The sequence below is a fragment of the Thamnophis elegans genome, chromosome 15 (assembly GCF_009769535.1).
Source record: "Thamnophis elegans isolate rThaEle1 chromosome 15, rThaEle1.pri, whole genome shotgun sequence".
In the NCBI taxonomy this organism is placed as follows: Eukaryota; Metazoa; Chordata; class Lepidosauria; order Squamata; family Colubridae; genus Thamnophis; species Thamnophis elegans.
Window position 1 is genome coordinate 22280582 of NC_045555.1, and position 15553 is coordinate 22296134.

General features: G+C 41.5%; 1 protein-coding gene across 1 annotated transcript in view; it reads left to right on the plus strand.

Annotated features, from left to right (window-relative positions):
* The window catches only part of LOC116518724 (calcium-activated potassium channel subunit alpha-1-like), a 354617-nt gene that overhangs the window by 323336 nt on the left and 15728 nt on the right, over positions 1-15553 (plus strand). Inside the window, exons 15-16 of the mRNA XM_032232239.1 lie at positions 5253-5362; positions 12742-12810. Coding sequence (XP_032088130.1) covers positions 5253-5362; positions 12742-12810 — 179 coding nt within the window. The remainder of the gene's footprint in view (positions 1-5252; positions 5363-12741; positions 12811-15553) is intronic.

The window sequence follows — 15553 nt, forward strand, 5'->3', positions numbered from 1 at the left end:
TACAATTATAGGTATATTCACATAGGTATCAGTCTTTTTTTATTATTTTTTTTATTTTTATTACATAGACAACACATACACACAACAATGAAAAAACAAAAAAAAAAAAACACAAAAAAACCCATCATCACATACAGCATGTCGTTTGGTTACAGGTGTTTTAACATTTATCATTCTTATACATTTCTTATTTCATTTAATAGGTTATAATATGCAGTTTGGGTTGCTTTGTTTACCATCCCTTCCTCCTGTTGTAACACCACCTTATTTTCCCTTTCTTTTCTCCCTCCCTCCCTTCTCTACTTCCTTCCTTCCTCCTTATCATTCTTTACACTTGTCATTCTTATACATTTATTATTCCGTTTAAAAGGTTATAATATACAGTTTGAGTTGCTTTATTTACCATCCTATTTGCCTATTTTAACACCACCTTGTTTTCCCTTTCTTTTCTCCCTCCCTCCCTTCTCTACTTCCTTCCTTCCTCTTCTCCTTCCTCTTTTTTCTTCCCTTCCCTCTCCCCTACTCCTACTCTTCCTCTTCCTCTTCCCCTTCCTACCCTCTCTCTTTCTCTCCCTTCCACCCTCCTCTCCTTACCTATTTCTTCCTGCCCTCCTCTTCCTCTCGTCCTCTCCTCCTCTCTCCCTTTCTTCTGTTGTTATAGGTGTCTCTTTCAAATCTCATTTTATGTTTTCTTGTGATGGTATTTTCCCAAACTCAAATATAGTTTAGTATCATTTCTTATTCCCTTCCCTTCGCTAATCTGTCTTAATTATGTTTTTTCCCCTTTATATCTCACTCCTGAATATATACTTGTATATATAGTACTTTCTTTTCTGTTTTCCCCCTCTCCCCCCCGCTCTTTCCAGCCTTCTCAATTTCTCATGTGTTTTCAGACTAACAAGGAAATGCTCCAGGCAAATAAACTCAGAGCATAATGTACTGTACATGTTTGAAGACTGCCCCCCGCCAACCCCTCCCCCTAGTAGAAATCCTGCCATTTTGGAAAACATAGATTGAAGTGGAAAGGTTCCTTCCCTCCTTCATCCCAGCTGATTGCAGAGTAGTAGAAACCGCCCTAAATATTTCCTTTGTCAATGACAAAGCTCCATGATCAGCAATGACACCACACGCATTTCATTGATTATGGCTTAATTTTGCAAACCAAGTTATTTCAGTAACTCCTCTCCCCAACCTTAGTATCAAAACAAAGTTCACAAAACTTGCACTGGGATATTTGGTTTCGTTTTTTTGCTTTTAGAGTAGCAGTTTTCATATGGAACCTCTTAGCTTGCAGTCAAATATACAAACAAAATAATAATGGCAAGATAACCCAAGTCCGTGCCATTCTGTTGGGTAAAACCAAACAGGTTTCTGAAAATGCTTACCCTACTTTTCAGAGTATAAGACGCAAATTTTAAAAAAAGTTTTTGCACTGTGCAAACTTCCCCAAAACAGCCCGTTTTTTGCAAAAACAGGATCGTTGTTTTTTTTTAAGAGCCTTGAATAGCCCTTAGGGGGCTTGCAGAGTGCTACTCAGGGCTGGGGGGCACAATTGAGCAAAAAACAGCCTATTTTTCACTCATTTCTGCCCTCCCCAGCCTCCCCCCCCCAGGAGCTCTCTGAAAGCCTTCTACAGACTATGCACAGCCATTTTGGTGAAGGGGGTGGGGTTTCAGGAGGCAAAAAAATGCTGTATTCAGTGTATAAGATGCACACAGATTTTCAGCCTCTTTTTTGAGGAAAAAAGGTGCATCTTATACCCTAAAAAATACGGTGTCTTCATTTACAACCCGTAAGGAATCACAAATAGTAAAAAGTCCGACAGAAGTCTGCCAAAGTCTTTCGGGATAAGGCTGATAAACCCACCTTTATTTCCCTTGAAACGCTGCCAAAGACCTAATTTGCCAATTAGCTTTGCAAGCCACATGGAGCACAGCATCAAAATGGAGCTTCAGACTTTAAACCGACCAGAATGAAAAAAGTTGCTTCCTGCAAAGCCTCACGTGCCTTTGTTCCTTCTTTATCTCTTATGGGAGGGGCCAATCATTTCCAAGCCTTACTCCCGAGTTGCCCCTTTTGTCTTAACTGTTCTTGCCTTTTGGCAGCTCTGCACATGCGCACACTGGGAACGGGCTCCCTCTGTTCCTCTGCTCGTTGCTGTCCAACTCTGGAGGCTCTGGAGGCAGCACATAACTCCCAGATGGCCCTGGTCCCCTCTCTGCCTCCAACACAGAGCCATCACCTGAGGCTTCCCCAGACTCCAGGACTGGCCCATATTCCTCCCCAACCTCCTCACTGTCTGAATCTGCTGCCAGCTCTGCAGGCTACCAGCAGACCACAACAGTTGGGTAGTAAAACATCTGGAGGAAAGCAACCAAGCTCAGAGATCACCAAGGACCTCCCAGGCTGAATGTCATAAAATACTTTCCCCATATCATGTTATAGTTTGCTTTAAGCATGTGGAACCATGTTGATCAAGCAACAATAATGTGATTATCACTCCATGCTAAGCAATAAATCATAGTTCATAAATCATATATGTTCTGTTCACTTACGGATTAAGCCAAAACCAAACAAGGCAAGTTCAGCATAATGCAACCTAACTAGCTAATTTGTTGGCTGAAGGTTTTTTTATTTATGAGATACTTAGGACTGATTTGCTAAGTACAGGAACAAGTGGAGGCCGGGAGAAATAATCACAGACCTTAAATGAGCCAGAAAGGTTTGTAATAAATTCATAGGTGATTTTAAAACAGCCCCTTCACAAGGCAGGAGAAACAATTGCTTGCTTTTCTTTTATGGAAAATCCATGGCTCATTGCAATACTTCAGATCAGCTGAGCCCTGTGATTGCTGATATTCGATGCATTAAATCTACTCTTTTCTGTACAATATTGGCTAATAAAGTTGTAAGAACAACAGTGGATTTCATTTCAGCCCAAAGGTTTCCGCTATAAAACTTCTGTCTGTTTTGCTGAATAAACGCATTCAAGGATATAAATCTCTCTTTATTAAGTATTCTAGTTAAAGACAATAGATGTGCTAGTTTCTTTTCAATATCGTGGACAGGAGGCCTAGATTTTATCACCATTTCATTTTGGGGGGATATTTTGTGGGTGAATGTAGTAGGAGCAGTTGCTATACAGGATTCCTCAAATGTCTTTGTTGGATAGTTCTGAAGACAGATCTCTTCTGCTCGTAAGATGATAAACACTGCCAAACTTTATTGAAGTATAAAAAAAATTCGCTGTAAATGAAAAGTTTGAAAAGAACAGGCTACTTTAAAGGTTTTTTTATTATTAAACAACACAATCATAAAAGTGAGCTACAGCCTTGTAACTTATGACAGGTAGCTATTCTTATCTGAAAATCATGTTCCACTGGCCTGGGGAATATCTGGGTTAGCATCTGGCTTGTAAATTTTGCAACTTTGCAAAAAAAAAAGGGGGGGGGAGAAGCTTGTGTTTCATAGTGAACATTATGCAGACTTCAATAATGACTGTGTGATGGACATGTGGGTGCTGGGCAGGGGCTTGAACTTTCACTTGGGTGGGGAAAACCTGGAAGCTTTCAGATTTGGGTTTTCCCAGTTGTGACAATATGACATCTCTAATAAAAAGGATGACTTCTCTACTAATATGACATCTCTAATAATATGACATCTCTAATGTCATAATAATATGATATCTCCAATATGACATCTCTAATAAAATGCTGAAGAAGACTCCTGCGAGTCCTTTGGACTGCAAGACGATCAAACTGATCAGTCCTAGAGTGGATCAACCCCGACTACTCTTTAGAAGGGCAGATCCTGAAGAGAAAGCTCAAATACTTTGGCCACCTAATGAGAAGGGAAGGACTCACTGGAGAAGAGCCTAATGCTGGGAACGATTGAGGGCAAAAGAAAAAGAAGGGGACGACAGAGAATGAGGTGGCTGGATGGAGTCATGAAAGCAGTTGGCGTGAGCTTAAATGAACTCCAGGGGATGGTAGCGGACAGGAAGGCCTGGAGGAACATTGTCCATTGGGTTGCGATGGGTCAGACATGACTTGGCAACTAACAACAACAACAACAAATAAAATGGAACTTTGAGGAATTTCAAGTCTCGGAGTGTTATTTCGTTGGGGGTGTTAGTTGGAACCCTGACATTAACTCGAATCTGAAAGCTTCAAGGTTTTCCCCACCCAAATGAAAGTCCAAGCCCTTGCCCAGCACCCACATGTCCATCACATAGTCCAATCAGCCACTGTCCCACTGGAGATGACTCCCAGTCATACCCCTCAAGGTGCAGGGCAAGATGTCCTTGACTCTCTGATAAAGGAATGTTATTTAGAATAGATTATATATCTCCCATACTCCAAATAATCCCCCTCCCATTTTCTCACAGCATCAAATGTGGCAGGCCTGAAGGTCCAATGCAAAATATGGCTTCCAGGCCTGACGGACTGTATGTATTTGAGCAAAAATACAGTTGTTGTTGTTTTCAAGCATTGTAGAAACCTGGTTCTTTGAGTGTTAGCGGAAGTTTGGTATCTTATGTTCAGAATTATCTGACCCAATTCATATTTCACAAATGGGGCTTGTTTATGAAGTTCACATTCCCCCAAAGCTCTTGCAACATATTAAAAAGACAGATCAAAACTGTCCACATGATATTTTTCCAGCAATATTTTTCTTAAATACTGTATTTTCTTTTTTAATCCACCTCTGGTCAATAATAAAAAAAGGAAAAGAGAAAATTATAGAAATTGAACAGGCCTAATTCAGAAGGTAAGGGACATGGTGACTCAGTGGCTAAGATGCTGAGCTTGTTGATGAGAAAGGTCTGCAGTTCAGTGGCTTGAATCCCTAGTGCCACGTAACGGAGTGAGCTCCTGTTACCTGTCCCAGCTTCTGCCAACTAGCAGTTCGAAAGCATGTAAAAATGCAAGTAGAAAAATAGGAACCACCTTTGGTGGGAAGGTAACAGCATTCCTTGCACTTTCGGCATTTAGTGATACTGGCCACATGACCACGGAGACATCTTCAGACAGGACTGGCTCTTCGGCTTTGAAACGGAGATGAGCGCCGCCCCCTAAAGTTGGGAACAACTAGCATATATGTCTTACCTTTAATTCAGAAAGTGTTTTTTTAAAAGAAGAGCTAAGTATAAGCTCCAACCTTAATTTCCTGAAATTGATTTGTGTTATTTATAGCCATTTCCTATTAAAAATGCAGCTGTCATTTTGCTTCTTCTTTGCTCTCCTTTCTAGATCGAAGAGGACACTTGGCAGAAATACTACTTGGAAGGAGTATCTAATGAAATGTACACAGAGTATCTTTCTAGTGCCTTTGTTGGTCTGTCATTCCCTGCTGTTTGTGAGTAAGTACTTTTGCAGCCATGAAATCGTCTTTTTTTGAAGAGATCTTTGTCCTTAATCCTAATCTGAAATGATGAAAAACAATAGCAATAGCGCTTTACTATACTCCTCGTTTTACTGACCGCAGAGGCTGAGTACATAATAATAGCACTTAGACTTATATACCGCTTCACAGTGCTTTGCATCCCTCTCTAAGTGGTTTTCAAAGTCAGCATCTTTCCTCCAACAATCTGTGTCCTCGTTTTACTGACCGTGGAAGGATGGAAGGCTGAGTCAATAGCAATAGACCTTAGATTTATATACCGCTTCTCTGTGCTTTTTACAGCCCTCTCCAAGTGGTTTACAGAGTCAGCCTATTGCCCCCAACAATCTGAGTCCTCATTTTACTGACCACGGAGGCTGAGTCGATAGCAATAGCACTTAGACCACTTCACAGTGCTTTTAAAGCCCTCTCTAAGCAATTTATAGAGTCAGCCAATTGCCCCCAATAATCTGGATTCTCATTTGACCAACCTTGGAAGGATGGAAGGCTGAGTCAATAGCAATAGCACTTAGACATATACCATTTCACAGTGCTTTAAACAGCCTTCTCTAAGTGGTTTACAGAGTCAGCATAATGCCCCCAACAATCTGGGTCCTCCTTTTACTAACCGTGAAAGGATGGAAGGCTGAGTCAATAGCAACAGCACTAGCGCTTAGACTTATATGCCACTTCACAGTGCTTTACAGCCCTTTCTAAGTGGTTTAGAGTCAGCTTCTTTCCCCTAACAAATTGGGTTGTCGTTTTACTGATCTCGGAAAGATGGAAGGCTGAGTCAATAGCAATAGCACTTAGACTTATATACCACTTCACAGTGCTTTTACAGCCCTCTCTAACCGGTTTACAAAGTCAGTATAATGCCCTCAACAATCTGGGTCCTCATTTTACCCACCTCGGAAGGATGGAAGGCTGAGTCAACCTTGAGATGGTAAGAGTCGAACTGCAAAACTGTAGCCAGCTGTCAGCAGAAATAGCCTGCAATACTGCAGTCTAACCACTGCACCATGGCAGTAAGTAGTAAGGGAAGAATTTTCTGAACTAAGAATGATTAAATAGTCATAGCTATCAATAGACACCTAGACATTAACAACATCTACAGACGATGCAAAAAAAATATATGCAGAGAGTTTGTAAGGCCTGCAGAGTGTTCCTGGAGGCTTGGGAGGACAAAAACAACCCAGTTTTTGTGAAAAACGGGCCCATTTTTCACTTGTTTTTGCCCTCCCCAGCCCCCGGGAGCACTTTGCAGGCCTCCCAAACCCTCTGCGCATCCATTATTATGAAAAACAGGATGTGTGGGGCGGGGTTTCGTGAGGCCAAAAATACTGTATTCAGCATATAATACGCACCCAGATTTTTACCCTCTTTTTTTGGGGGGGGGGGGAAAGGTGTGTCTTATACTCCAAAAAATACGGTAGTTCTAGATTGCTGGAAAAGGAACACAAGAAGTGTCAATAGTAAGCAAGAGTTTGATTTCTCTAGTGCTTCAGCTGTACACTATTTATCCAACGCCATAATCAGGGGAATGTCCCTTTCCTGTTCCCTGCTGTCATCTTGTAAGTGATTGTGTGACGTTTAGTAGGGTTACAGCATTTCTTTAAAGCTGTTGGATAGTATTGTGGCCTGCCAGCAGAGCTGGTGGTAGACTCAGACAGTGAGGAGGTTGGGGAGGAATGTGGGCCAGTCCTGGAGTGTAGGAAGGCTCTGATGAGGGCTCTGTGTTGGAGGCCGAGATGGGCCGGGGCCATCTGACAGTTATCAACTGCCTTCAGAGTCGGAGATCAGTGGGCAGAAGAACAGCTGGAGCCTGTTCCCGATGTATGCATGTGAGAGCTGGCAGGAGAAGGGAACAGTTAAGAAACAAGAGGCAACTCTCGAGTAAAGGCACAGGTAGACGGAGAACACAGGTATTCTCCCATGGGGAATAAAGAGGAGCGAAAGGGGAGTGGAGTTTGCAGGAGACTATTAGTTCACTTAATTAATGTGAAGATTTGTTTGTGACTCTCAGAGACTCCTTGCCAAGTATTTTCTTGTATGGTATTGTGTTTGGAATAATATCAGCCTGGCTGCTCTCCAAGCCTGATAAGGTCTGTGGTTGTAAATTCATCCTTGAAAGACTGTTTGCTGGAACTTTGCTGGATGCGAATGAGAGGAATTCACATTAGCTTAATAAAAAGGGGTTTTGTTGGGACAAGGAGTTTCCTTCATGATTTTGTGAAGCCTGGGTCAGAACAGATAGTTCTTGCCTTCAGCTGTTGTTTTGTAGAATAATATCAAGAATGTTTCCTAACAGCAAGAACAATTTCCCAACTGTGAAGATTTCATAAATTTCAAGACGCTGAGTACAAATAATCAGTGAAACCCTGTGCCAAAGTTGTGGGTACATCAACTCTGGAGTCTTTTAAGAAAGGATTGGGCAGTCATTTGCCTGCAATGATATGGGATCTCCTGCTTGAGCAGGAGGTTGGACTAGAAGGCCTCCAAGGTTACTTCCAACTCTGTTATTCTGATAAGAATTTTTTAACATTTGATCCAAATCACAGTCATAGAATAATAGGAAGGGACCTTGGAGGTCTTCTAGTCCAACCCCCTACTTATGCAGGAGACCCCATACTATTTCAGACAAATGGATGTCCAGTCTCTTCTTAAAAGCCTCCAGTGATGGAGCACCCAGAACTCCAGAAGGCAAGTTGTTCCACTGATTAAATTGTTCTCCCTGTCAGGAAGTTTCTCCTTAGCTCCAGGTGGAATCTCTCTTTAACAACCTCCTACTCATCACTTCTTGTGGTATTTTGAAGACTAAGTAGATCCACTCTTCTCTGTGACGGTCCCTTAAGCAGGGGAAGAGAGTCAACTGTAATTCTTCTCTTTGATTGGCTAGACTTCCTGGTTCCCTGAACCATTCAACATACTTTGTACCTCAGGGTGTGTGTTCTGTTAAGATACAGCCTGTTGTGCCTTAAATGCCTTCTACTGTACTGCTATAAAATGGCTTCTACTGTATACCGCAGTGGTGTCGCCATGGTAACAGCTTCACAGTGCTCCACAAGGGGGCTCCCTCTGCTAAGGGAAAAATCCAACATTAGAAATTACATTTGGTCTGGACATTTCCCCCCTATAAATAAATACTCTGGCAATGTTAGGTTATCAACTAGTATACAATAAATGATGGATGTTTTAAAAATAAAATGCTAAACACTTTTACAATTCTTTGCCCATTTAATCTTATTTAAGCCTAGATAGAATAATTTATTATTATTATTAAAGCGGGATAAAAACCTTGTTAGGTATGACATATGTTGGGTATCGATTTATAATTTTTATGCATCTCTATTTGTCTGTAACTGATTTGAAGATAAGAATACAGCAGAGGGGGGGGGGTTATATTAATTACATTTTGAGAATGAAATATATGTAGCCCTCCATTCCAAGTTCTCAGAGATTAGAAATTTGCTCTTCGAAGAAAAGGGATTTGGCTATCATAAAAACTTCCACGTTTCTCATTTTTGCTTCCTTTGGGGCCAGTTTTTACAGGGATGTTTTTTTTTCCCAAAAGCCACTTTTCCAACATTTGGTGCTTTAGAATTCCATTCTGCCAGTGAATAAAACTGATTTGTAAATTAAGCCATCATCATTGTAAGGGTCCGCAATCATTTGCAAAGGTTTATCATTGTCCCATTAACAGTCAACATTAACATTTCCCAGGGCTACTTATAAATTCCAGCAGATGCAATGCAATGTCATCGGCTAAGCATAAAATTTGGAATGGCTTCTGTGACATTTTGCATGATAACTAAATGTCTCCCACAGGGCTCGATTGTCATGAAAACAGCTCTGTGGATGTTGAAAATTAATCTTAAAACAATTGTTTTAGGTGGTCCATGAAACAAAAATCCTGTGTTTATTACTATAAATTTTATCATAACGTTAGGTACAGGAAAGGGGCTAAATGAGTTGTAATTCTTACCCTCTGACATTGTGATACAGGCAGTCCTCAATTTAACAACAGTTCATTTAGTGACCAATCAAAGTGACAACAGTACTAAAAAAAGTGACTTACGAACAGTTTTAATACTTATGATCTTTTCTAGTATCCCCTTGATCACATGATCAAAATTCAGACACTTGGCAACTGATCGACATTTATGATGGTTGCAGTGTCCCAAGGTCACATGATCTACATTCGGATGCTTGAGAACTGATTCACATTTAGGACGGTTGCAGTGTCCTGGGAATATATAAAGAGCCATGGTGGCACAGTGATTAGAATGCAATATTGTAGGCAAACTCTGCCCACTGCCAGGAGCTCAATTCTGCTCAGCTCAAGGTTGACTCAGAGCTCCATCCTTCTGAGGTCAGTAAAATGAAGACCCAAATTGTCCAGGATGAGATGCTGACTCTGTAAACTGCTTAGAGAGGGTTGCAAAGCACTGTGAAGCGGTATATAAGTTTAAGCGCTGTTGCTATTGACTCAGCCTTCCATCCTTCCGAGGTCGGTAAAATGAGGACCTAGATTGGACCAGAAGGCCTATAGGGTCTCTTCCAGCTCTATTTTGATTGATTGATTTCATTCATCTAATGAAATGCTTCACATTTGATGTCTAAAGATATGCAGCAGCACAAATGTGACATGTGTCTATTACACCTTATGTTGTGGCCTGCCAGTGGAACTGGCAGCAGATTTGGAGAGTGAGGAGGTTGGGGAGGAACCTGGGCCAGTCCTGGAATCTGGGAAGGCTCTGATGAGGACTCTGTGTTGGAGGCAGAGGTGGGGCCATCTGACAGTTATCAACTGCCTTCAGAGTCAGACATCAGTGAGGCAGATGAACAGCTGGAGCCTGTTTCCAGTGTGCAGAGTTGCCAAAACAAGGGAACAGATAAAGAACAGAGGTCGACTTGGGAGTAATGCCACAGGTGGATGATGAATGGCTCCTCCCAGAGGAAATAAAAAAAGGAGCGAAAGGGGAATGGAGTTTGCAGGAGACAATTAGTTCGCTTAATTGGTTCGTGACTCTCTCTTGCCAAGTTTTGCAGATATCGGCCTGTCAGCTCTCCAAGCCAGATAAGATCTGTGACTGTAAATCTTCCCTTGAAAGACTTCGGTATATGTGAATGAATAGAATTCACAACGAATTAATAAAAGGGTTTTTTAAAATATCTGTCTTGATGCTATGCACAACTGGTTGAACATAGGATGTTGGGTGAAGTTTCCTGTACAGGTACACCTCGACTTACAAGCATTTGTTAATGAACATTCAACAGTGCTGGAAAAAGTGACTTAATGCGATTTTTCACACTTATGATCCTTGAAGGACCAAAATTTCAACACTTGGCCACTAGCATGTATTTATGATGTTTGCCCTGGGGTCATGCGATCATCTTCAGTGACCTTCTGATAAGCACAGTCAATGGCGAAGCCAGATTCATTTAACGACTGTGTTAACCAATGTAGCAACGGCAGGGGATTCCTTGAACAACTATGGCAAGAAAGGTTGTAAATGTTCTGACCCAGGCTTCCTTAGAAAGCAAGAAGCAAAGTCTTGGTCCCGACAAAACCTCTTTTATTTACACAACTGTGAATTCCTTTCATTCACAGTCAGTAAGGCTTTAGCAAATAGTGTTTCAGAGGAACGTTTATCCACACGCATCTTATCAGTGCTGAAAGATAACTATCTTCCAAACACAGGGCAAACCAAAACTTCATACAGAATCTCTTATAATCACCAACAGAACTTTCCACTCTTAACACCACCAAATGAATGAATTGTTTCCTGCAAAAACCCACTCCCCGTTCATTCCTCTTTTGTTTCCTATGGGAGGGGCCAATCACCTCCAAGGTGTGGCTTTACTTCTAAGTTGACACTGTTTTCTTAATTGTCCTTGTCTTCTGGCAACTCTGCTCGCCCACTGGGAACAGGCTCCAGCTGTTCTTCTGCCTCACTGCTGTCTAGCTCCCGCTCTGCCTCCGACACAGAACCTTCGTCTGAGCTTTCCTCAGCCCCCAAGACTGACCCCTGTTCCTCCCCAACCTCCTCACTGTCTGACTCTGCTGCCTAATTCAACATTTAGGTTCCACCTCCAATTTATGTAAGCAAGAGCTCAGGCCCTCCTCTTCTGATTTAAATATAATTTATTTCTTTTGGGAAGATAAGACAATTATGATTTCCTTAAAGCAAATTATCCATGTACATCTATGTTGAAAATGCACCTGTTAAAGTCTAATGTTTCACACTTAAAATAGATGTGAAGACAATCTAGAATGTCATTTCTGCCCTGGGAAGAATCTGAACATAAAATTCATATGGGGAAAAGGGTTTCCAAAGGTTTATCACAGCATTATTCCTATGAATAACTGAGATATTTGCAGCCAGATAAATATACAGAACTTCTGGAGATATATTTTGCTATAGCTCAGTGTTTCCCAAAGTGTGGTACGAGTACCCCCAGGGGTACGGGAAGAGTTTGGTGGGGGTACGCGTTGCACCAGAGTTTGGTGGGGATCATGTGGGAATATCCACTGCACCGTGCTTAGCTGCGCCCACAGAACAAGGAAGGAAATAGGTGCGTATCGCAGTTTTTACATGGGAACTGATTAACAGATTAAAATTAACAACCAGGGAACCAAATTATGATGATCTGTCATCTCAACATAAACAATTTCATCCTTCTCATTGAATCAAATAAATTGTTCTTTATAATATAACTTTCATTTATTTTGCATATGTACCAAAAAAAGAAATACATTTTGATTTTTATTAAAGTATATGTTTTTTATGAGGGGTATTCAGCGTTACAAAAATTATAGAAGGGGTACACATATGTCAAAAGTTTGGGAAACACTGCTGTAGCTGAAGGTTGTAAGGATTTCAACAAAATTGAGGAGTGCAGGCAAAGAGCTAAACTATATTTTATAAAGGTCTATATGTAGATAACCTTAAGGCAGTGGTGGGATTCAACCAGGGTAACAATCAGAGCAAAGCGCACACTAACAACTGAGTGTATGCTTTGTTCTGTGTGCATGCAGTGCATTTGAAAACTTACCTTCTACTGCAGCTCTGGTGCAAAACAGCTGAGGTGCAGCAATCCGCTCTTCGTGCCTATCAGCTGGGCTTCAGAAAAGGGAATATAGGTCAGTATAGGGCATGGGTGGGGGGGCGGGCCTGATCATCGGTGGGAACTAGTTCACTCTTAGCTGATGGTCGGAGCTACCGGTTTGCCCGAACCGGTCTGAACCAGCTGAATCCCACCCCTGCCTTAAGGACAACAGCAAAATACTCATATCAACAAAATAAATAACATATTCTCGTTTTGTTCTCTTTCCCTCTGCTTTCTTTCTGGCAGACTGGTCTTTGCAAAGCTAAAGCTTTTAATGATAGCCATAGAATACAAGTCGGAGAAAGGGGAAAGCAGGTATGTAACCCTCTATCAGAACTTTTTCGTAGTGCATCTTTGATTATTTGGCCTGCTTGAATTTCTTCCTCTCATTCATTCTTTTTCCTTTCTTTGTTTCTTGCTGTTTGGATGGGTGTTTATATTTATGAAAGAATTTTATATTCCAGGCACTCTTTGACATTGTGGTGCCCACTTATATACCTAATCAAAAGGCAACATCATGCCTCAAAGTCCAATAAAATCGATGAAACGTGTGATTTTAATTTAAATTGCCCTGAAACCGGTTTCCTGCATTAAAGAATGTAAAGTTCTCAATTAAAATTACACCTAGGCAGAGTTGATGAATGACAGCTTAGAACCCCAATTGAGTTCCTCCTTGATAATTCTACATAACCCAATACAATCTAACCAGGATAAGTATTTCCAAGTGATGTATATAACTCTGTACATAGGATTGCTGCAAGTTGAATCCTATGCAAAGGTTGGCTTGAAAGATTACAGATAAGAATACACACACACACACACACACACACACACACACACACAAACATATATACACCAAGCCAGGGGTCGGCAACCTTAGACGCTCAAAGAGCCACAAAGGTCCTAACCAGAAGCCCCGCATTCAATTCTGGAGCTGACAGGATGTCCTGTTCCCCCACCATAGAGTCACCTCCTAGCGCTGTGTCCTTTTTCAACTGCCCACTGGCAGTCCGGTTCCCCCACCATAGAGTCTCCTCCTAGTGTGGCCTTTTCCTTTTTCCTTTTACTGACCGGCGACAGGGAGCCGCAGCAGAGGGATGACAGAGCCACATGCAGCTCCAGAGCTGTGGGCTGCTGACCCCTGCACCAGGCAAACAGAGAAATGCATTACAGGAAAAAATATTCTGCTAGATCATTATTCAAAGTTCAAACAGGAGATTCATCTATGGCTTCTTTTGGTCCATTTCTTCAAGCTTGGAGTTATTGATAACATTTTTAGAAGACCATTTGAACTTCATTCCCCATTATAAAAGATAATAATCCAAGATAATTATCATTTCTGCTAAAAAAAAACCAACAACCTCTCAACCTCTAAAAATGCAAGACCTAGCAATAACACTTACCTACTTTGGGTAATGAAACATTCTGCAAGAAAACAATCAAGCTCAGAGAGCACTAAGGCGCCCTCACCTTGACGATTTGTGTCATGCATTTTAGCCCACCAATCCTTCTTGGAAGTAAAATCCACCTGGATACTGTATATGTCAGGAGTGGGTTCACGACTACCGGTTCGCTTGTGGCCACACCACACACATGCTTGATGCGCTTCTCGTGCACATGTGCAGTACAATAAATGTTTTCTGCACATGCGTAGAAGCAAAAAACAAGATGGCGGCACCTATGGCGCCGCCCGGAGAACCATTTCAAAAGCATGGCAGGCCTTGGTTGCTGCCGGTTCCAGCAACCCAAGCCGCCAAACCTCTACTGGTTCACCCAAACTGGTCCGAACTGGTAGGAAGCCACCACTGATATATGCTTAGTCTTATCATTGACTTCCCAACAATCTAATTTTTGCAACCATGTTTTGCAATTAAACTAATCTCAAGAACAACAACTCCTTCATAGAAATAGAGTTGACTTTCATTATTTAAAAGGATTTGAATGTAGGTCTTTTATTTTAAAAGCCAGAGGTAGTGATTGATGCACTATTTGCTTTAAGGATAGAATGCAACTATTAATATAATCAGGAGGAATGGAAGCCCACCTAATTCACACCTGGAGTTCAACTTGGACATCTTCTCAATGCATCCTGCTGAGATTGCCACCAAATCCAACATTCCAATAGACTCAACAGATGGTGTCTTCTAGTTTAGTGTTCTTCAACCTTAGCAACTTTGAGACATGTGGACTTCAATTCCCAGAGTTCCCCAGCTATCCACACAAAGTTAGGGTCCCCATACCTCAAAGCTGCTAAGGGCCAGAAACAGTATCCTACTTCCATTTTATTGAAGTTCTTCATTAACCTTGTACCAAATCTGGCCTAACTGTAGACTTCATAAGATGAATTCTGGAATTGGAAAATCCACAGCTTCCTGCAGATTTCATATCTTCCATTCATCGGTTTTTCTCATCCTGCTCTGTGATAGCAATTGCACCCTCTCTCCATTTTTAAATAATGTTACTAATCTTGCCAAAATTTATTTTCTTTGAACTAATATACATCCCCTACCTTGGACATATGCATATTTTTCAGTGAACCTAAATCTTACCACAAAATGTGCCAAAGAGTGAAATAATTTCAATTAAAATTATGGAACATCATTAGAAAGCTATAGCTTAGAATAGTGCTCCCCAACACACCGGGCCATGGCATGCCAGGAGCTGGTCCACACCAACAAGGGAAGCCCCATCTGTGGAATGCAGGCAGCACACAAACCACACCTCTTCCAGTCCACGGAAAATTCTCTCCCCACGGAAATGGTCCCTAGTGCCCAAAAAGTTGAGGGCTGCTGACTTAGAATGTAGCGTGTTTGATAAGCTGAGCAGAATATTGAAGACAAGATAGAAGCAGGATTTACAGGATAGGGTCAAAAAAGTTCAAAATGGTGGCCCCAATGGCCATGTGTCACATAAAAATGGGTGAGCTTCAATCATGTTACCATAATCAACTTTTTTTTAACCGTATCCTGTAGAACTGTCCAAACATCTGTGCTTCTCTTATTTGGGCAGCTTTCCCCCCCCCCTCTGTAGTTTTTACATTTTGGCTGCCTTTGTTTAA